The sequence below is a fragment of the Centroberyx affinis genome, unplaced genomic scaffold (genome assembly GCF_046629955.1).
Source record: "Centroberyx affinis isolate AG114_WGS23_722 - 3 ecotype Tasmania unplaced genomic scaffold, CSIRO-AGI_Caff_v1 ptg002720l_1, whole genome shotgun sequence".
Classification (NCBI taxonomy): Eukaryota; Metazoa; Chordata; class Actinopteri; order Beryciformes; family Berycidae; genus Centroberyx; species Centroberyx affinis.
In genome coordinates this window covers 289,542-313,438 of record NW_027280889.1, presented here as the reverse complement: position 1 = coordinate 313,438, position 23,897 = coordinate 289,542, and the positions used below count along the sequence as shown (strand labels likewise).

The 23,897-nt window shown below is 42.6% G+C and overlaps 1 protein-coding gene across 1 annotated transcript; it reads right to left on the bottom strand.

The window, feature by feature from the left end:
- Positions 1–691: 691 nt before the first annotated feature.
- igfbp2a (insulin-like growth factor binding protein 2a) lies at positions 692–23,711 on the bottom strand. The gene is made up of 4 exons (XM_071535486.1): positions 23,307–23,711; positions 5,028–5,209; positions 2,060–2,200; positions 692–1,475 (listed from the first exon to the last, which is right to left on the bottom strand). Exons 1-4 carry the CDS (start codon positions 23,704–23,706, stop codon positions 1,317–1,319), a joined length of 882 nt encoding a protein of 293 aa, XP_071391587.1. The 5' UTR covers positions 23,707–23,711; the 3' UTR covers positions 692–1,316.
- Between the last annotated feature and the right edge of the window lie 186 nt (positions 23,712–23,897).

Here is a 23,897-nt window from a genome sequence, read left to right as displayed (position 1 = left end):
TGGGTCAGTTTTAACTTTTCAGAAATAAAGGCTTTTAACTTTTGCTATCACAACAGAGTTCCTCGAACACTCTTTGATTTCTTAGTCATTTTGATAGTGCTCATCCTGAAGAAGAGCACCTGTTTCTGCCATTTCTAGTACCAAGTAGTGCTCCTATATCTTTGGTCTTCTCTTATTTGAAAACCTGTTTGACCTGCTGCTACTGGAGTATATTTTAGATCTTAGCTTTTGCAATGAAAGGATTCACACACTCACCTGGACGTCAAATTCAATTACTTTTCACTGACTTTGGTCAAGGTCTTGTTTGGTGAAATTCAAGGTCTCAACATTGGCATGTTTTGGGGTAAGGCATCATCATGTATGTTTTACTCATGATGTCATGAAATCCTGGTGAAAGAAATAATTTTAAACCTGCCGCTATATCAACAGAAGTCTCCATCACAGGGTTTTCCTCAGGATGTGAAGTGTTGATCCTCAGATGGAGAGAGATCCAGAGAGCTGAGGCACATTGATGAATTTGGCTGCTACATTATAATAAAAAAATAAATTCATCATTCATCAAATCAAGCCCATGGGAACTCTACTTCTCTACTACCTGGTTCAATGTGTGTGTGGTCGTCACTGCTACTACCTCTGCAAAATGAAACACGCCAATTAAAACAGATAAACACAAAGGGAATTTATTATCCTTTTAATAGCATTACCTGTTCTATAACAGTCAGTCACTAGGCAGTCTAAACTCATGTCCCTCCTAGCATTGAACATTTAACGCACGCTATCACCAACATGTACTAAATTTCATCTTTAACACTGTGTATTAAAAGCCTACAGTATAGCATGAGGCGTAACAGTAGTCTGCAAGCTAGGACATGGAAACTAAAACTCACTAAAGACACCAAACACTTTGAAGGCTTTTCATTTTGAAGACATACAGTACAAAACACTGATAACAGAGCAAATTTGAGAAAAGTTGCAATTCACAATTAGTAAAGCAATGTCACTGACAGTTGACCTCTACTGAATATCTAAACGGGGCAAACGAGTCTCGTCTTTACCTCTTTGCCTAATAATCCCTCGGCTACAGCTACACTCTACGCAGCAAGCTGGATTCTATCATTTAATCCAAGACACTTTGTGGTGGTTACATTTTCAAATATCACTGTCATCAAACAAACTACACACACATACACACAGAGAGATAACGTATAGCTTACTCAGATGTTTCAAATACTTTTTTTTTTTTTCTTTTTCACCAAATATTACAGTTTGTTTTGTTTTGTTCTCTTTCTCTCCTCTTCAGACCTGGGCGGGCCGCTCTATATTTGGGGCATGAGGGGGAGCTCCAGCTCTGGCCCTCCGAGGTACTGGCTGCAGTTGGGGTCCCCCCTCACGGTGGGGGCTGATGGGATAGGCCGGCCGGTGTGAGGGTTGACGCACCAGCACTCGCCCCGCTGACCGTGGAGAGACATCTTGCACTGGAAAAACAAAACGCCACGTCTGTCTGTGTCTATTTCGGATAGCTGTGACGACCCTAAATGTGCATTACAGCCATCTAACTGCAAAAATACAGCAGGTGGGCTCTTAAATTCATTTAAAGCGTATGTTACCACTTTAACAGTACATGCTCATTCCTTTCTATGAGCACCAGAAGCATATGATTTGAGATGCTTTAGTGACACAGTATACACAAAAATGATAATTAAATAACTTACCAACATTATCAAACGCACCTTAACTCATTCAACCCATCTTTTTATTTATAAAAAGAGTCAACCCGCTTTTTTCGCCTGACATAAATCTTTATTACATGAATTCATAGTATCATATCATAGCAAGTAGTATCAAAGTGGGGTAAGTTATATGAGAATAAGGCACTTTAAGGGGGGAAAGTATTTCTCTGAAAATACTAAATATAAATATAAATTTGTTTATATTTCTGGTTGTGATGATTACCAACTGGTCATAGTTTACCCACCTTTGTATTTACCACTGCATCTGTCTATACTGTATTATCAACCTCTACCCCTACCACCCTCCTTCCCAAAGCGCCTGGACTCACCTGTTTGAGGTTATACTGCCCCCTCTTGTCGCAGTTGGGGATGTGCAGGGCGTACAGGTCTTCCAGAGGACCTCGGTTATCTCTGAAGGGCATCTTGGATATCCGCTCCAGGACCTGGTCCAGCTCCTGCTGACACTGAGTCTGAACAAACAACAACAACAAGACCAGTCATGTTCACAAGCCCTTATAGTGGCACCTGGGAGTTTCTGAGCCTGCGGGTTTCTGTGACAGACAGGTAAACTGTGGTTGGCAGTATGACAGCCTGCTGAAAATGTGCTGTACAAGCCACAAAAAAGGCTGCAGCTGATTTACAATTACTCCATTTATTTCAAATTTTGTGCATGAGACACAGTAACTATCCAAATTTTAAAAAAAATAACATTCAAAAGTACTGTTAAATTCATATGCAGGCAAAACACACAAAACAGAAGACGCACTAAGCAGGAGTACATCAACAATAAGATGTGTTCGTTAGGCAATCAGCACATATTTAACGCGCTACATAAACACACAAACACACACGCACACACAATAAAGTTAAGTTTTCTGTAATGGGCAAATGAATCATGTTTCTTGCCAGTAATGAATACTAACTATCTGGATTTCCCCATCATTTTCCATCATACTGATCGATTCGGACCAAAATCTCATCAATAGCTTCACTATAGAGCTTCTTACATCTTGCTTGTTTGTGTGTGCTGCTCCAATACAGTCCTTTTTCAGTCCAATACTGGCCTGCTGTAGCTGCCTGTCTACATGCTGCTGTGCTGTGTGTAAATAGTGAATATTGTCAGGTTATGGATAAACTGGAAATTAAATATATAGATGTCTCATTACATCAATATACTGAAAAAGACAACAGACTTTTGCGGTTGATTTTTGGAGCGTCCATTGGCCCGTCAGGACTGTAGTGGAGAGCCGCAATCTGGCAAGGAAGACGCAAGTAGCTCTATAGTGAAGCAATTTTGGTCAGAATCGATCGGTATGATGGAAAATGATGGGAAAACATGGTCCGCGTCCAAAATGTCTGGAGTCATGCTTTAAAGGTCCTGACAGCTCTGGCGTAATTGACTTCGGAGGAAACATTCTGGGGAACATCTTGGCATTACCAACAGGCTGCTGAAAGCACATAAGGTCATATGGTCAGCAGAGCTTCTCATGCATATTCCAGCTCATATTTACCAAAAAATGCAATTCCTGGTGGAGAATTGGTAGAGTTTCCAGTTAAGATTGAAGATTCAGGGTAAAAAGTACTACTATGTAGAGGTCAGAGTGAATCTGGGTTCAGATAAATAATATTTCACTGAGTTTACTGTCCTCAGCTTTGATGAACCCAACCACAACCAGCAGCTGACAACAACACAAGCTAAAATACTTACAATAAAAAAAAAATGACAAAGAAGACATGATTGTCTTCTCTCTCTTTACTTTAACTTACTTACAGGAATCTCTACCTGATTCACCTCCATAAAAAACAGGGGTGGGTTCCTCTGTTTTCTTTCTAAAATCTTTTACCAGCTCTTTTTTAGGGATATTATATATATATATTTATGTGATAAGACATTTTTGTTTTATTGTTTTTTGTTCATTTTTGGTTTTCTTTGAAAAGTGCTATATAAATAATTGTCATTTGATGTCTGCATGCCTAAACATTTCAGTCATACTTATTGTAAGACAGTCAGATTTGCCTTGACTTTCAGTCTGGCAGTGACACACCACTTAGACGCTCCCTTGGTCTGGATGTGTTAGACTGGTTAATGGCCATGGCTAAGTGGTTACAAACCTGGCATGTAAGCGATATAAAGATCATTATCCCCATGGAAAAAATCATCTGCTGTTGAGGAACGAATTTTGGAAAGTTATTTGAGGATAACGTTCAAGAGAGACCCGGCCAAGAGAGCTACATCATGACCACAGCATGCAGGAATGTACAGAAGGAAAGGTCAAACTTCATTAGTGTTTTCCTTGAAGAGGATTAGCGTTAAGCACCGTCAGGATCAACTTAACTAGTCTCATTAATGCCAGCTTCAGCGATCTTCAAATGTGGCAATAAAACACGTCTTCAATCCAACATCCAAACAACAGCAGCAGCTGGACCAGAGGGAGGCGGCACTGCGCTCCTTTTCCCTTCCTCAACAGTCAGAGGAGCGGTTTATATCCACTGGCCTGGACTGAGGAGGTTTACAGTAGACCTGGGATATTCACCACTCAAGATTTTTATGCTCAATTATTTAGTGGTTGCAGACTTTCATCAGTGTGCCATGTATTAGAGATTAACAGGCTTGAGTACCATGTTCTTTCATTTTTTTTTAAGATTGAATTCAATACACAGGCTACACTCACACATCTGATTTTTTTCATATCTGTTCTAGGATGTAACCCATATCCCATACCAATATGAACTGACAGCGATGTTGAAAGGCATGTGTGTGCAGAGTAGCACTAACAGAAGTCGTCACATCCGTTTTTGTTTCCAACACGTTTCTGTTACGGTGTGTGCCTCTGAGGCCGAATCGAGGCGTTTCCCCAAACACCAATCAAGTCGGCTATTTCACTTTCTTTCCATGGTTGTGTCTCGTTGTCCTCCATGGTAACACTGGGCGCCATAATTATGATGACAACTGTCTCGGATGAATGAATGATGTAAGATTTATTTATTGCCATGGCAACGCTGACAAATCCCAGTTTGACCATTCAAATGGGGAGTCACATGTAGGTGGCAAGACTAGAGACTCTGGATCTGGGTTTTGTAGCACATATCCATGTGGTTCAGACTGGAATTGAAAAAATGTGACTCCATGCTGCTTTCATTCTGTCCAGTAAAACATATTTTTAGAAGTTTAGAAGCTCTCTGACAAATAATCAAGAAAAAGCTCTCACGACTCAGGGAGGAAAGTATTGAAAATATAGCACAGTAAACACAGAGCCCAGTGGTTTCCTATTGAATAGAGTCTCCGCTGCCTCTCACCTGTTTGGGCCGGGTGGCTTTGGCCTCCTCCACCTTGTTGGTCTTCATCTTGGTCTTCATCTCCTGCCGGTGCTGGCGTACGGCGCTCTCCTTGGGCCCCAGCCAGGCGCTGTCTTTACTGGGCTTCCGGATGGCGGGTATCTCAGTCAGACCCTGCTCTGGCACCGGCTCCACCGCCTCACCTGAGGTCGAGGAGTTAAGACACAATCCGTTTATGGTTTTTTTATATACAGCATGTTCTGAAAGAGTTTGGCGTATAATAGAGGAAATCACTTGGTACGGGGAAAATTAGCTTTACAGATTTCTTTGTAGTCCCTCTTAACTGTTGTACTGCAAGATTTACACATCACATATTGTATCCAAAACTCAAACAATACATGTTGCAGCCATTATATATGTATGGATTATTTGTTTATTTTTTGTAATATTCTTTTTGAACACTGGGTGGTGTATGGGTGCAGGAAGGCATATAGGTGAGCTCACCAGGACAGGTGCAGGTGATTGGAGACTGGGATGAGCACACAGTTTTTGACCGTGTAGCCATGCACACGCTTTTGTTTGTTGTATTTTGTGGTATTATTAGAATAAACAGTCTTGCAAGCTACGGAAGTCGTCTGTATTGAGTGCACGCGTCCAAACTAGTTTTTACCCAGTCTAGCAATCACTCGGTGGCCTTGAGTAGCAATAGTCACCAAATTTAAGTCAAAAACTCGCTCTGAAGAATCGCGTGGGATCATCAGTGGTATAATTGATAATAAAGTTTGATAAACAGTTGGATCTGATGTTTCGCCGCTCGACTGGAACCGAGCCTATGCCGATGGACAATGGTAATTGTAAGTTAACGCTGATGTATGTGCAAGCAATATGGAAATGCAGTCGGGGACTGGATTAAACACAAAACGTCAAAGGCAACTCACAGTAAAAGCGCTGATGGAAAAAATATGAGGTTAACATGTGGTTGACAAACGGTGATGTTCCTGTTGATGATGCTGAAAATGAGATCGAGCTGCAGCCTCATGACAGTGTATCAAATGTTGGCACTAATGTGTCCCGCAAACCATCAAGTTGTGGAAGCAATCGTAGCTCAAAGAGTGGTCGATCATCTACTATCTCATCCAAACGCATTCAAGCTGAGGCAGAGAAAGCTGCACTTGAAGCCCGTGCTGCTGCTTTGCAGAAAAAAGCCCTCTGCTGGTTTAGAAGACACATAGGAAAAAGATTAGCTTTCTGAAGGAGAAAGGTATCTGTTTTGGCTACTTGCGCATTGGGTATATCCTAGTGTTCTTCACATCAGTTGGAAAGAAAAGGGCACAGACACAGACACAATACAGGAAAATCCAGTGGACAATACACTTGTCTCTACTTGTGGACATACAGGATCTGGTAGTAGTGACGGCGTTCTTTCCATCCTCCCAGTCCAAGTAAAGTCCTCTAAAGGTGACAAAATCATTCAAACATATGCATTTTTGGATCCAGGAAGCACTTCAACATTCTGCTCTGAAAGTTGAAGGTCAATGGAATGAGAGCTAAAATCCACTTGTGCACAATGGTGCCAGACCAGAAAGTTCCAAGTGTTATTCTTCAAGGTTTAGAGATTGCTGGTTATAGTGATGGACAGTTCTATGGCCTTCCTGAAGTTTTGACTCAGAAGAAAATGCCTGTGTCGACATGTAATATAATCTCAGATGAGGAATTGGCAAAGTGGACATATTTGAACGGCATCCGCATTCCCCACATCCAAGCTGATGTGGACTTGCTGATTGGCACTAATGCTTCCAAGTTAATAATAATATAATAAACTTTATTTGTATAGCACCTTTCATACAAGAAATGCAGCTCAAAGTGCGTTAATGGAACCCTGGGATGTCATAAATAGTGTCGGAGACAGGCCGTACGCTATTAAAACCCTGTTGGGATGGGTGATTAATGGACCCCTTCAAGGAAGCAGTGGCGAGCAGAGTGGCTGCTCTGTAGCGGCTGTGCATAGGATTGCTGTTGACAGATTGGAAGAGTTGCTCGTTAATCAGTATAATCATGATTTTAACGAGAAAACCTCAGGTGAACAGGAGGAGATGTCCAGAGAAGAAAAGAGGTTCATGGATATTGTAGCCAGCTCAGTCCAGCTTCAAGATGAGCATTATAAGATGAAGCCTCCATTCAAGACTGATGCTGTTATGCTTCCAAATAACCTCAGTGTTGCTGAACAACGAATCTGTGGACTAAAGAAGAGGTTTCTGAGGGACCAAGCCTTCCACTGTGAATATAGAGCTTTCCTTGAGGATGTTATCGGCAAGGAATATGCTGAGAAAGCGCCACAACATCAGCTGAAGCAACCTGATGGCAAAGTGTGGTACATTCCCCATCATGGAGTACGCCATCCAAAGAAATGAACACTGCGGGTGGTGTTTGACTGTGGGGCTGAGTTCAAAGGAACGTCTTTGAATAAACAACTGTTGCAAGGCCCCAATTTGACCAGCTCCCTGGTGGGAGTTCTGAGAAGATTCAGACTGGAGCCAGTGGCAGTTATGGCTGATATAGAAGCTATGTTCCATCAAGCCAGAGTTGCTGATGAACACACAGACTTTCTGAGCTTCTTGTGGTGGCCAGAGGGTGACATAAATCAAGAATTAGTGGAGTGCCGCATAACAGTTCACCTTTTTGGTGCAGTATCTTCACCCAGTTGTGCGTGATATGCTCTTCGTAAAACAGCAGAAGACAACAGGCACAGGTTTCCTGCTGAGGTGATAAACACAGTGACTCACAACTTTTATGTTGATGACCTGCTTAAAAGCTTGCCTACGGAGGAGGAGACTGTGCTCATGGTTAAGAACCTCATGGCAATATGCAGAGGAGGATTTCAGCTGACGAAGTGGACCAGCAATAGCCGTGAAGTGTTGCATGCCATTTCAGAGGAGCACAGGTCAAAAAATGTACATGAGCTGGATCTTGACAGAGACAAGTTGCCATTGGAGAGGGCTCTTGGCTTGCAGTGGTGTGTCGAGACTGACATGTTCATGTTCAGACTGGCAATCAAAGAGCAACCGCACACCAGACGGGGAATTTTGTCAGTTGTCAGCTCGGTATATGATCCTTTGGGATTTTTGGCACCACTAACACTTGTGGCAAAACTGATGTTGCAAGAGCTTTGCCACATGAAATATCATTGGGATGATCCAGTACCTCAAGCTCTGCAACAAAAGTGGAGAAAGTGGTTGGCTGACCTTAAAAGGGCGGCAGACTTCAAGGTCAGTCGGTGCTTTAAACCAAAGAACTTTGGACAGGCAACAAGTGTTCAGCTACATCACTTCTCTGATGCCAGCCAGGGTGGATATGGCACTGTCAGCTACATTAGGATGCAAAATGGAGAGAGTATTCATGTCGCCTTTGTGCTTGGCAAGGCTAGAGTGGCGCCTCTGAAGCAGATGACAATACCCCGCATGGAACTCACAGCCGCTGTTCTCGCAGCCCGTGTTGATAGGATGCTTCAAGCTGAGCTGCAACTCAAACTGGAGAAGTCTGTATTTTGGACAGACAGCACCTCAGTCCTCAAGTACATCAGGAATGAGGACAAAAGATTTCACACCTTTGTTGCCAACAGAATATCTGTCATCAGAGAAGCATCAGACATGTCGCAGTGGAGATATATCCATACGGCACAAAATCCAGCAGATGATGCCTCAAGAGGACTGAGAGTAGATCACCTGTTGACCCAAAACAGATGGATTGAAGGACCAGAGTTTCTGGGGAAAGCAGAGGAGAAATGGCCAATTAACAGATTGGATTCTGACATTGTTGATGGTGATCCAGAGGTAAAGAGGGACCTCATGGTAAATGCTGTTGTAGTTAATGACATCTCAAATGCCACTCATCAGCTGATGATGTACTTTTCAGACTGGAAGAAGCTAAAAAGCTCTGTTGTATGGTTTGTGAAATTGAGGAGTACTCTACTGGAGTTGAGTCGGAAAAGGAAGCATTTGCTGGAAAATGCCCATGGAGATACTCAAGCCAAAGTGGAGCATGAAATGCAACAGTTGAAAAGTACACTAGGTGGACAAAGTTTGTCTGTTGATGATCTTAATAAAGCAGAAACAGCTATCATTCGCTTCAGTCAGCAGGAAAGGTTCCACAGTGAAATTGAAGCATTGACATCTGGTAGGTCTGGAGTGAAAAAGGGAAAGCACCATTTACAAGCTGGATCCTATTCTGCAGGATGGGTTGCTCAGAGTTGGAGGGCGTTTGAGTAAGGCAGCAATGCCTGAAAGCACTAAACATCCTCTCATTCTCTCCAAGGAGTGGCATGTGTCCTCTTTGATTCTGAAGCACATCCATAATCAGCTGGGTCATGCTGGAAGAAATCACATTCTCTCAAGATTGCGTAGGAACTATTGGATTACAAACGGCAACACTGCAGCAAGAAAAATTATCTCAAACTGTGGAGTCTGCAGACGCCAAAGAGGAAAATTAGTTGAGCAAAAAATGGCAGACTTGCCTAAAGAGAGAATTTCTCCTGACCTTCCTCCATTTACTAATGTTCGAGTGGATTATTTTGGACCTGTTGAGGTGAAAAGAGGGCGCAGCTTGGTGAAACGCTATGGTGTTATCTTTACATGCATGGCAAGCAGGGCAGTTCATTTGGAAGGTGCCTACTCATTGGACACAGACTCATGTATCAATGCTTTATGCAGATTTGTCTGTAGACATGGTCAAGTTTCACACATGAGATCAAACAATGGAACAAATTTCATTGGAGCAGAGAGGGAGTTGAGAGAGGCTCTTGCTGCTTTGGACCACAGTAAAATCCAGAGAGCCTTTCTACAAGAGGGAATCGAGTGGAGCTTCAACCCACCAGCAGCATCTCACCATGGAAGAGTGTGGGAACGGATCATCAGCATGATCAGAAAGATACTCACCTCAGTTCTGCAGCAGCAGACATTGGACAATGAAGGCTTTCACACAGTTTTGTGTGAAGTGGAGGCTATTTTAAACGACCGTCCCATTACTAAGGTATCTGATGATCCCAATGACCTGGAAGCTCTAACTCCTGGTCATCTGTTGACAATGAAAGGCAAACCAGTGTTGCCACCAGGACTTTTTGAAAGCACAGACTGTTATGTTAAGAGACGTTGGAAACAAGTGCAGTACATCTCTGATTTGTTCTGGAAAAGATGGATACGTGAGTATTTGCCTTTGCTCCAGGAGCGCCACAGGTGGAATAAAGAGAAAAGAAATCTTGTTCGAGGAGACATAGTCTGATAGCTGACTCTACAGCTCCCTGCAGTTCTTGGCTGCTGGGCACAATTCAGGACACCTTTGCTGACAAACGAGGATTTGTACGGTCTGCACGTGTCAAGACAAAGACTAGTGTATTGGAAAGGCCTATCACAAAACTGTGTCTTTTGCAAGCAGCACAGTAACTTTGTTTTTTGGACCAGTGGTAAAGACTAGGTCCCAACGGTGGGTTAAGTACTGGTGACCTCTGGCCCCAAGAAATATTCATGATGGATTATCCTAAATGGACTATAAGAAGACTGTTTAAATGAACTTCATATTGTTTTTATTGCTATGTAATGGCTTTATGTTTATTGGATTGGAATTGTTATGTCTCTAGCCATTGAACAATTAGGAGCCCGTGTGTTGCAGCCATTATATATGTATGGATTATTTGTTTATTTTTTGTAATATTCTTTTTGAACACTGGGTGGTGTATGGGTGCAGGAAGGCATATAGGTGAGCTCACCAGGACAGGTGCAGGTGATTGGAGACCGGGATGAGCACACAGTTTTTGACCGTGTAGCCATGCACACGCTTTTGTTTGTTGTCATTTTAGCACATCTGTGTGTCTTCTTTAGGACAACACACACTTGTGTTACTTTTCAACACAACATACTGTATGTTAATAAAAACACATGTTAACATGTATTGTCATTAATTGTCATGTTGAAAAGTAACAGAAGTGTGTGTTGTCCTAAAGAAGACACACAGATGTGGTTAAAAATGACACATCCTTTGTAAGAGTGCAGTGTTTCATCAAGAGATTTTTATATTCCAGTTCAGGTATTTAACCACAATGAGTGTCTTGCTCCAGGACACACTGACAGGACACACAGCTGCTGCAGGGATGGAACCTGTGACTTTCCAGGCACCACCGGGCCACCGTGTCGCCCAGCTGCTGTCATTCTGATGACAGATTAGGTCTTTTAGATGCCGGAGGTAGGGTGTAATAACTTCTTAATTGCACAGATAATTCTTCGGTGTGACAGAGTTACTGGCCTGGTTCCAGTGCGAGGATGGTAAAACTGTCCATGGAAGATGGATAGACGGACCCTACCGGCTCCAGGGGGGCTGTTCTGCAGCTGACCCTGACCTCTGACCTCCCTGTGGAGGGGCCGCCTCCCTTTGATAACATCCATACAGACTACACAGACATGCAAGATAATCAGAGATACTTTATGGTGAATATCAAGCCTCAAAATAATTCATCAAGCCTCTGTTTTTTGTGCAGGCTCTTTTCCCTTTTTGATGGTGTTTACATTTTTGAAGGTTTACTATCCCCTAACGATCTTGCAAAAGGAAGATCACAAGTTTGATACCTGCAACAGCCAATGTGTACTGCTAAAATGTACTTGATCAAGACTATGAAGCCCCACCTGCTCAGTCACTGGCCAGCCTGGCATTAACATTTCGAAAAGGGCTTGAACAATAGCGCAGAGGTTCTGAAAACTGACAACACCAGTCCTATAAAATCGCCCTGACAGCTGGAGGTCTGGATGGGATAAATCACTGTCTTTGGGGTTGAAATAAAAGGCTTTGAAGTGTCCAAACCACCGTAACAATCCTCCAAAATCATTCAGTGTTCACACTGCGGGTAACAAGATCAACAAGTCATCAGAAATCCATTCATTTCATATACAGCTTGTATCATCGGCCATCAACAGCCAATCAGATTTCAACTCTTCCTTGTTTCTTTACCAATGTGATTTAGTTTCATGAACAATAGTTCTGCCTGGCAAGTGCAGAATTTCTCTGCAACTTTTATTTGAAAGACTACAGGAATAAACGTAACAAAAACGATTGCTTCAATAAATGCTTGGAGAACGGTTGCATCCATCGTTGGGGGTCAACGGTCAACTCTGAAGTCATTTTATTGAGTTTTTTATGTTTATTTTAGATTAATGCTACCTAATTAGCTCTTACTAGCTAGCTATGCTAACTCATAAAAATGATACCAAAGCAGCAAAAAATACACACTTCGGAGCCCCTCACAATCGTCCAGAATAGAGCGACACATCAGCCAAGCTGCTGGCAGTGTGAATGCAGGGTTAGTCTCTTCCTAAGCGCAGTCTGAGTGTGTCAAGACAGCAAGGACAGGATGAATCTCTACACAACACCCAGACCTTTCTCCAAAAACACAGCCAGCTGTCCATGAAGTTAAAACCATTTAAAACCAAAATCGTGCTGAACGCGAAAACAAAACCCAGATTACTGTCGAGGCATCTGAGCTTATTCCCAATGTCATGGAAATGCTGTTTGAGAGTTCCTGTCTCCCACTGCATGTTATCAGTGAAACCACGCAGAACAACCTACTGCAGTCCCTAAGGTTTCTCCAGGCGAATCTCTGTGACTTTGACCATCTCCCCTCGCCTTGGAGCCTTGTTAAACATCAACTTCGGAAAAAAAAACCTCTCTTCAAACAGATGGAGCAAACAATGTGAGAGGCCATCAAGTCCAACCCGACATGTTGTTTCTGACAACAGAGCATACTTGGGGGGGGGGGGGGGTGAAGGGTGATGAGGGGAGCGCAAGAAGGGTGTTGTTCCAAAACGCTGTATGTACATTTTAGGAAGTGTTACCTGATGCTCATTGCTCAGTATTTAAAAATGATGCCATCCTCTACAGTGTTAAATTGTTCTGTAAGTAAAGAGTTTGGCTATTAACAACCGGAGCTTTTACTTTCATGCCTGCACATAATTTTGTCTTTGTCTTTTCAAATGGTGAATTTCTCATTTTGGAATGAAACTCTTCACATGCATTTCACCTACGCAGTGCTCTCTTGAAAACCAAAAGGAGAAAAAAAGAGAAAATAACCACAGACAGTAAAGGAAGGACAAATAGCTGGCCAGTAAGCAGAGAGTTCATAGTTATGCAAGAACCAAGCTGTAACGTGCAGACTTGAGGAATGGTGTGTGTGTAAGCGAGAGAGTGAGAGCGAGTGTGTGTGTGTGCCTGCGTGTGTGTTACTGTATCCTTTTCATTTCTCAACACACACACAAGCATATGGTAGTAGTAGTGCTGCTGCTGGTGGTGAAGAGGCATTCTCTGCGCTCTGTGAGAGGTAAATTTGACATCCGGTCGTAGAATATGATTACAAAGAGAGAACGGGGAGAAAGGAAATTCCAAACGAAGCAAAAACAAGGTGCTGGCGCCTTTTGCCATCAGATAGAAGTGGTGTTGTTGGACTTCAGTTCCCCGTATGACGCTGCACCGCGCTCCCTCTCCGCCGTTTTCTTTGAAGACAAAGTTTCTTCGCAAAAGGGCAAAAGTCAACTGAAATCAGGTGTGTGTGTGTGTGTGTGTGTGTGTGTGTGTGCGCGCGCGTTGCACAGATAAACACACGACACATGCAGGAATATCGGCGGCTGGGGCGCCTTTGGTTTTGCTCTCTTACATAATCCCCACAGTATCCAAGTGCAATACCATCGCTCCCACTCCTCAGGAGAAACCCGAGATGCTTTGCGTCTGCACAAACACGCAGGCGCGCTCGCTCACACACACACACAAATTCATACGCAACGAAAACAGCGATCTCCCTCACACACGTACGTACGCGCACACACACAAACACAGAGGGTCAGGACCCCACTTTGAGGGGGCACTAGGCCTCTGCAGAACAAGCTGTTCCACAGAGGTGGGCTGGGGATCAGCAACATCAACAGAGCTGCAGCCCTACTGTCCAGTCTACTGCTTGAATTAATCCTCAGACAATGGCCGGAGAGGCTTCCTTTCTATATCTGATCCATGTCGAATTCCCACATGGCACGTAGGTCAGAAGTGTTATGTCTGATTGTCCAGGTTCTGGTCAACTGAGCAAATGGCAGACTTGGCCGGGTAGCGGAGAACGGACATGTCGAAAAAAGGAAGGGGTGCGAGCACGTTGGCATTCTTGCTCCCTCGCGTTTACGTAGAAACAAACAGACATTTGCTTTATCAACTGTAGGAATGTGGGAAAAAAATCTCTCAATATGCCTCTCAACGCAGCTCTGAGGTGTGAAATAAGTCATGTACCACTTAAGAAGTTGGTGAAAGGCACTATATAGAGTAGCTGCAGTCCATCATCCATTACAAGGCCTACTGGGACTGTTTTCCTAGAAACACACACTCAGCAGAGTGCAGATGTGTTTACCTTCCAGGCTTTCTGGCCTGACGCAGGCGTCTAAAAGCGGGCTTTGGACAGGCTCTGGCACGTACGCTCCTCGGCATCCAGGGCCAGGCATCTCGCTCGCTACCGGCACCGCTGCTTGAACTCTGGGGCAATAGAACGGGACCTAAACTAGGACATGAACCGAGGCAAGCCGCAACACATCAAACTCGCGGGGCATCACATGCAACTAACAGCTGACGATCATTAGGAACCTTGAGGGGAGAGATGTGAGGGATGTGAGTGGACAGAGAGAGTTGAGAAGTGAGTGCGAGCAGAGGCAGAACGGCACATTGTAGGCCTTTGGGAAATGTTTGCTGCACTTATTTTAGTATTCATTATTTTGCCGTTGGCGCTGCTGCAACTTCTTATGCTGCTTAGCCATTCTAGGCACAAGATAGACGCTTTTCTGCTTCTTATAATACATTTTACTCAACCTCTTTGCCACCAATCAGGTATACAACTGACATGGCGTTCATAATCACATGGTCACTGTATATTGCTGTTATCAGGTGAAATCTCCAAAATGTCAACTTTTCAGGAAGAAAAACAGCCTTGTTTTTAGCTTAACATCTACACACTGTTCAGTGTATCCAATGGGTTTTGAGAGAATTTCATAAGCCCAAGTGTCCTTGAACTTTCTCAATCCATAAAGGACCATTTGATATTTCAATTTAAGTTAACAGGAAAATCGATCCAAAACTGATGTTACATGGTTTCACCTGACAATGTCAATATGTGAATTAGATCAGGAGACAAACATTTTCACTAGCTTGTTGGTTGCAAACCAAAACTGATTTTTAAACTATAGGGTAAAGGACATACATAGGAGGGGATTGTCATTCTAACATAACCAATAACATACACAATACCTCCAGGACAATAATGGGAACCCATTGTCAACTAACTGCCATCCAGACTATGAAAATCACTGGATTAAACAGCATTCAGAGGCTGAAGCTGCATCTATCTTCTGATCTGATGTTTACTGAAATAAACACATGCATTCATGTGATTTGTTACTTTCCATTTCTAACACATTAACACATAGTCTATAAACCTGTACATTTTGTAAGCCATTAGGAGTTCTGTATTGGACGTCTTGACGAAAACGCTGTGTTTTTATCTCCAATATGTTTTTTTCTGTTGCAATTATTTGTTATATTACCTTAAATCCAGTGTATTTGTCCCATTCTGCTGCTGCAATGACTCAATTTCCCCACAGGGATCATTAAAGTTTCCTCTAATCAAAATAGCACGTCTGCTGTGAGGAGCCTCCATTATATTGGCAGTGGACCACATGACTGACCGATATCTGATTAGGCTTAGACTAATATATATATATCGATATTTATCAGACATGTTATTAAATATTGGATATCTGCCAGTGATGCCGTCCTCTACTGCTATGATGGAGGTTTCTCCCTCACCTGGAACCTGGAATCTGCAATGAAACTATTTTCTTTGCACATTTTATTTATCCATTTAATTGTTCTGGGATTTTTAAAGAGCCGCTAACTCACCTAAATATTTTCATGAGTCTGGGTTTCAGTGGAGAGTTTTAGTGTCCCATAATGGTCTAAATGCTGAGTTAGAGGCTTTTCCACTCTGACTAGAATAAGGAAACACTGAATACTTGTCATTTTATTGGGCATAAAAATGGCCCAAAAGGCCAGTATATGCCCCCATATTTCCGCAAACCGACATATCGGTCTAAAACTACATGAGGAAGACAAAAAAGAAGAACTATCAAATGTTGAACTATCAAACCAAGGTTCAGAGACTGTCCCTTCCACTGTGTTCACTGTTTGTACTATCTTAAAGCACCATTGACCGGAAGGAGAGAGAGAGTGAGTGAGAGAGAGAAAGACTAGAAGAGTAGAGAGAGTAGAGAGCAAGAGGGAGGGAGGGAGAGAGAGAGAGAGAGAGAGAGTGGGGGGTTATTCTGGATCTCAATAGAGGCACGCGGAGATTCTTGGCACGGGTACATGTGAAGTCGTCGCCTGGGGGGGAGATGGCACAAATGCCCCTGTTTCGGAGAAGCTGGGGGTGGGAGGTGGAGGGTGGGGGGGAGGGGGGAGCGGGTGGATGGATTATCTCGGAGCTATTTCAGTCCTGCGGGCTCCGTCTGGACACCCCCGCAGGTACAGAGGAATGCCCCTCGTTAGCTAACAATGTTATTTCAGGGACCAGATGGCACAGGAGGGCTTTTTTTTTTTTCTTTTTTCCTCCCACCTCACCCCCCCCCCACCCCCCACCCCCTCCTCCGTATCAACCTTTTATAACAATATTGATAGAACGAGTCTCCTTGAGGTTTGCCCTACTCAACACGTCGTTTAGGCACACGAGCCTTACAACTGACTCCTGAGGTTTTTCTGCTTATACTGCTGGCAAATGTAGACAGTAGAAAAACAGAGATTGGCGAATTGGAAAGGACTTTTCCAGGTTGGTTTTGGGGGCAAATTAACACAAAAAGGTCGTGTTTTGATCCATTTTCCTTCACCCATGTTAAACCAATGCACCAAGCATGCATCCCAATCAGCCAATCAACCCTATCTCATGATACATTATGGACACCATATCAACATAGCATCGGTTTGGCTGATTAAAGCAAGGTTACTAAACGGTGAGTTACTATCATCCTCCCATTTTCACTATATTACTTTATATAGTGACTCTTGTGTGGATGCTAAGGATGGGACGATATACTGAAATTCAATATATCGCAATACAAAAATGTGACAATACATATTGTGGGGCAGAAAAATGAATCGCCATATTAGCTGCATCTTATTCTGCTGTAGTAATCACAAATAAGACGGCTTGCTCATCCCAATTTCACAAGCTCTCCATTGAAATTATGTTATTTGCGCTTTGTAATGACATTTTTAAATTATTGTTTACATTCTAGCAAGACAAAGCCATTGCTAGAAAGATTTGTGTCTCCGAAATTAACATAATTCTGTACATTCTGACTTTGTTGTCATTGAACTTTTATTTATTACATTGTATCGTGGTTGTATCGAATCGTGAACCCCATATCGCGTATTGAATCGCATCGCGAGATAAGCAGATCGTCCCAATCAGTAGTGGATGCTGCATCACCAAAAGTGTCTCTGGATGGTTGGATGGATGAACGTTTTCCTTCAAGATTAAAGTTCTTGTATCAATCAACACTGCTGTTTCCTCAAAGACACAGTTATATCAAATCATCTCTGGCTCATCACCATCGAATCCCCAATTTACTCACTGCATATGCCCACTATTCCATGTAAACTTGGAGATAACTTGTCTCTTGTTTGCAAATACATACTGTATCGACACAGAAATGTAACACGGTAGTTAAAGCGTGCAAATGGCTGATGCAGATTTTGACACCAGGCCCAATGTGGGCTCAGTGGCAAGGGTCTTAAACCACAGTAATAACAAGTTGTCCGTCATTTGCTCCAGTGTTTTAACATGTCTGGATGGCCTTTAAGCGTAAGTTATGCTACTTAACTTACAAGTAAAGCATGGGTTACCTATTTTGACATTTGCACTCCTGAACCTAGACCTCATGTCTAATGTAATGACAGAACTGACGCATTTATTTTACTTTATTTGAAAACGGATGAGAAGGTTTTGGCTCGGAATAAACTCCACCACCATGACTTCAAGCAGCGAGACTAGAATTCCCCCAGTATAATTTCCTCAGGTTGTATTTATGACTGCAGCACACCTATTGAAATTAATGCATTTATTGCAATAAATACATTCATCAATACTTTCAAGTTCACTGTAGTCTTCTGCAGTGTCACACATGCGTGCCGTCATTCATGCAACACACACAGGCGCACACATAAACATCGGAAAATCGGAGTACACAGCGGCATTTGGTTTTGGTCTTAGCTCCACCTCACCAACCCAATTTCATATTTTTATGTTTTCAATTCAAAGGTTTCACTTAAAATTGGTCGACCCACATGTTTGGGTGGTCCCATGCATCATTTTTAGTTGCATCCGGGCACCGCAGAAACATCAAGGGCACAAAGTGTCACAACAACATCTTCTTCTACTTTGTTTTATTTCCATCTGTACTTCTCATCTCTGCAGCTTCGCATACTGTGTTTACATTTATCATCAGGTGGATGCTTTAACTCAGGATTAAGCTAATTAAGGCTATAACCTTCGGTTCAATGCATTCAGGGATCTTTATAATATTGTACTAAACAGGAAGAGGCACACAACTAAGTGCAAGCGTATAAAACTTCATTTCTCCACACTATTTCAGTCAAATATAGTATTGCTGCCTACTTTTTCCATACTTTATTTCAATTCTATATCAAAACTCAAAGTACTGAAACTGAGAAATTGGGCCTGCAGCAGCAATCCAAGTTCAACATCCATATCTGCATAAGATATTGTGTTTAATGGATGTGTTTACAGCATCATCGGTGCATACATTTTCAGTATGGCAGCAAAACAAACTTCAACCCTGCCGGTGTTAGTGCAATGTTCTACCTACTGAGCCAAACAGGCAAAGTACATTTCCATTATTTATATGCAACAGCTATCGCTAATATTGTGCACTGTAATTAGTTAATGCATTAATCCAAACCAGTGAGCAAAAATAGTCTGCGGTCTAGAAGATTGAAAACAGAGGAAACAAGAAAACGAGGCAGTAGCAGCCACATACTGCATTTTACTCAATTGAAGAGGTTCATTCCAAAACACTATAAATGGATTTAGCAAAAAAATAAAAAATTACCATATTAGTACATTGCTCAGTACTAAAAAATAGAAAAACATATGACCGCATGCTGTGACATATTTCTAACTTGTAAGTGAATGGCTCAATATAACTAATGAAGTCAATAAGGAGGAGTTACATTTTTCATATGGTGGATAAATCTTTTGGAATGAAACTAACATGTTGAAATATATTTTTGTGCTTACCTGATGACAAAGAGTACTGGATATTAAAGGTGACTGCAATGATGAGCGGTGGTTTTTGCCATTGATGATCGGGATTTTTTGGTCCAATGCCAATATCAATATTCTAGAAGCACAATTACTGATTAATCGGCCGGTATCAGGCTTTATGTGGCAGCAGGAGGATGATGGGTTAGTAACAACCGTTATTTCCTTGTTTCCTTTCCCACTAAAACTTTAACTTAACACAACAATTTACACTTTCACTGCTGAATTCATGATACTCTACAAGCACAGATAAAACGGATATGACTTTTGAGCAAATATCGACCGGTAATATCAGTGTTTTGAAATATCTGTGGCCTTCACCTCACAATCTCCCCAATGAGTCACATCCGCTCTCCCACATCTTCCTCCTCGACTTCGTCTGCCCCGTCTCCAGCAGACAAAATCCCCTCTACCTCCGTTCTTAAGCTCTAATTTTCATTTCTTTTACTTGCACTTCCCTCTTACATGACCATTCTAGGGTCACAGGAATATCACTATGGCGCTGACCTTTGACCTCCTTACTACTGGTTGGTTGTAATGTTGATCCGGGAGTTACACTTATTCTACTGTTGCTGTCACTTTTCATGTCCCTATGACTGTGTACATTGTATCTTTAGCAAGTTAGATTAGTATCCTTTGTAAGAGGTTTACATGGCAAATGCATAAGAAGCTGAGATCATATGTGAATGTTTTGAATACTGTGTGCTATTGATATGCACTGTTGTTCTGTGCTGGCCTTGTTTTCCCTCAGGACAATAAGCGGTATCGCACCACATCATATTGTATTTAAATGTATCATATCATACAGTATTGCACTGTATTATGACATGACATATTGATCGACAATGGACAATGGACAGTCAACAACATGACAGCTTCATTACATTTACCAAATCACACAATCAATTCCAAAATAAATCTCACCATCACATCCAATTGTCTTTTAAAACTATAACCACAGATTCACCCTATTGGTTGAATAACAAGGGTTCAACATCAATTACTTTTAGTGTTAATTTAACTCTGAAAGTGTTCAAATGGACTCATATAAACACTGCCAGTGCCATTCAGTTGGAATAATAGAAATAATTCCAAATCACCCAAAACATTTAAGTTTCATAAATATCCAAATATATCAGTGACAATATTTCATCCTTGGACCCTTTTCCCTAAGTGTCAAATCAGCTCAAGAGTCCCTGGTCTCCTGCTCATCTACGTAAGACCATTTAATTATTAAACACATGCTTTTCCTGCAATGTAGAGAGTAAATACTGGAGGAAGCCAGTATGGTGGACAGTAGCCAAAAGGTTACCCCCGTAGATTTTTATTGATAGATGCCAGTGTCACATGAGCTGTATTCACAACCATCAATAGCCCTTGTGAGCTGCTTTCTATCCTGAATTTCATTATTTCTCCTTCTTGCTGCGTATCCAAGAAGAATCTTTCACTGGAAATCAAGTCTGCATAGTCCCAAACTGGGTCAAATAAAAGCACTCAGTAGATGAATGGGGTTTTGTAACTGCAACAGTAAATTTTTTGCTGGCTTTAGAATGTAAACTGGCCTTAAATAACTGTTTTATTGGCAGATTTCTTTTTTTTTAGAAATGTGCTTTATCACAAAAATTCAGTAGTGCGGATGTGGGCAGCCACTGGTGAATACATCAAATCACACTAAAATGAACAGAAGGACTTTTATTTTGAAATCGACAGTGGTATAGTCATATTACATGCTACCTCTGTAGTCTGCAGGTCAATTCTAGGCATGCTGCTAGAAATCTGGGAGTGAAGTTTGATTTGGATCTCAGTTTTGACCCAAGAAGAAGAAGAAGTTCAAAGGGTTGTTCAGCCTCGCTTCCTCTAGATAAGCAAAATATTTTGCTTTTACCTTTTGACCTTAAGAAAGCTGTGCATGCTTTTTATTTCAACTCGCTTAGACTATTATAAGTCTTTTTACTTCAGTCTTTGTCAGAAATCACTCTCCCGTCTGCGGCTTGTGCAGAACACAGCAGCAAGACTCTCAGACAAAACTATGAGACAGGAGGATCACGTTACCGCTCTTTTAGCATCTGTTTTACAACCAATTTAAAGATTTTGCTGATTACTTTTAGGGCACATCTATAGGTCTAATGGGTCTACATCTCATTTTAACCCCAGCCTGAGATCCTGAAGCAGGGGCTTCCAAAAACTAAAGGTGGTCTTTCTGCCATCAGGGCCCCTGTCATGTGTCAATGTGACTGTGTGTGTGTGTGTGTGTGTGTGTATGTGTGTGGCCCCTGGTCTCTGCCATCAGGGCCCCTGGGCGGACCCTTAGGGAGCTTAGGGTGGCAAAAAAAATCAGAGACATCTTTAAATCACCTCTCAAAACAGCTTCTTACACACAGGCTTTTATATAATGTGTCTATGTGTTTTGTTCTTGTTTGTTTTGCTCTTATGTAACCCTGCCTCAATTCATGCCCGGAGGTTTTATGACTTGTCTGTTATTGTCTCAACAGCACTTCATCTATAAAGTTTGTTATTTCACATTACATAAATGTGAAATGAAGCTGTTATGAAGGCCGGCGGTTCAATCGCGAATGTGTTTTGACCTTTTGTCAGTTGTGCGGACGTAAAAGGCCTTCCAAAGAGCAGCGTCACTCCGCGTGCCGTCTCCGGTACTTTCTCTACGTTCCAGAAGTTCACTGCCAAAATAAACACTCGTCAGTCTGGAGGTAAACTCGGACAAAGCGTGGACCTGGAAATGAGTAGAAATCACATCCCGACCGGTTCCACTGACTCAAGCTGCCAATTAATAGGGCTGTTTACTCTTCTTCAGTATGACCTGTCCTTGTTTAAACACAAACTGCACTATCCCAACCGGCTCTGATTCTGAAAAAAGCTTCAAACTCATTGAGATTTTTTTTTTTTTTGCACACACATCCAAACAGTTAATGCTCATTTTCCAGGTAGACAACCCAGTAGTCAGTAGACAACACAAGTTTACAGTTACTTCTGGTCAAAGCCTAAAGTCCACTCTGCCAATCAATGCAGCATTCCTCTTGCTGTCTCTCCCTCTCTTTCTTTCTCTCTCTCCACTCTTCCCCCTGAGGAAATGTCAACACTAATGCTGTGATGTTTTTGTGTCTTTCCCAACAACTACAACTTTTGGGAGATTTGCAGGCCGCTGGCTCTCAGGCCGCAGTCTATTACACTGTTTTAAAGGGAGATTGTTGGGGATATCAGGGAAGAGGGGAGGCTTGGTGGCCAGCTGTTTCAACCATAGCTGAGGAAGAGTTATTGTTCCTTTTGTTTCTCTATTCCCATACACACCACACTCAAAATATGTCTACACTACACAGACATTAACATGTGAGCAAAATGGTAAACCACTACATAAAGAAATCTGAATTAAAATGTAACTGACTGCATAGTAAATGTATGACAGAGGCTGCACACCTCAGTTATATAGGGCAGGAGCAATATCCCAATGCATTATTATAGGGCTATAGAGTAGAGAAATAGCCTTGGCAATACACACTTTTAGTCAGAAGCTGTAGATAATGTTTAGGTCTAATAAAAAAAATGTGTTAGGTAAAGAAAATATAGTAATCCTGTAATAAACGTTAGAGGGATGCAATACAAACATCACATCAACACTATAAACTATACTATCGTATATATATGTGGTAAAAAAATACCATAAAGTATAATAAGGTAACTATAAACTCACTACTGAGTACCACAGACACACTACAGGTCCATACAGGAATATTATAGGATTACTATAGTGCTTCTTCGTTAGGGCTCTGCCTTCCATGACAATGCATTCAGACTACTCCTTCCAACGTAGCCTTCCTCTCTGCCTGCAGTCTAGACAGTGTCATTAAAAATTGATAGAAGAAAACCAGGTTTCCAGTAAACGGACTGACCGCTGGTGTGTTCCCGCTGCTCCTGGCTCCAAGTCGTGGGCTCGGCGTCCACTTTGCGCCCGCAGAGCCCCTGGCCCTGCACCAGTTGCTCCAGGGGAAGCTCCGAGTCGGGCTTCGGGTAGCACCGCAGACCGCTGGAGCACCTCGGGGTGTACACGCCGCACAGCTCGCCCTCTTGCCGGGCGCACACGGGACAGCACCCGCAGCCCGGTTCGCGCACTATCTCCGCGCAAGTCTCGGTGAGCTTTGGGCACTGCGCCTGGCGCTCCGCGGTGCAGCCCGGGCAGCGGAACACCATCTCGGCCAGCGAGGCGCCAGCGAGAGCCGCCGAGAGGATCAGCAAGCTGCAGCCCGCGTACGGTAGCATTGTTATAGGCGTGAGGTTTTGGGTCGTTATCATGGGCGATGGAAGGCAATCCCAGGTAAAAAAGGGAGGAAATGTGCATGCGAACAGGTGAAGCCGGGGGCTGGGAGGTCCGCTGGGTCCTACAGACAGCCAGGTTTGATCTCGGGGCCACATGGGTGTTAACTGGGTACAGGAAGACATGGGATCTGCTATAGCTTAGCCTAAATGAGTTAAAGTTGATGTAG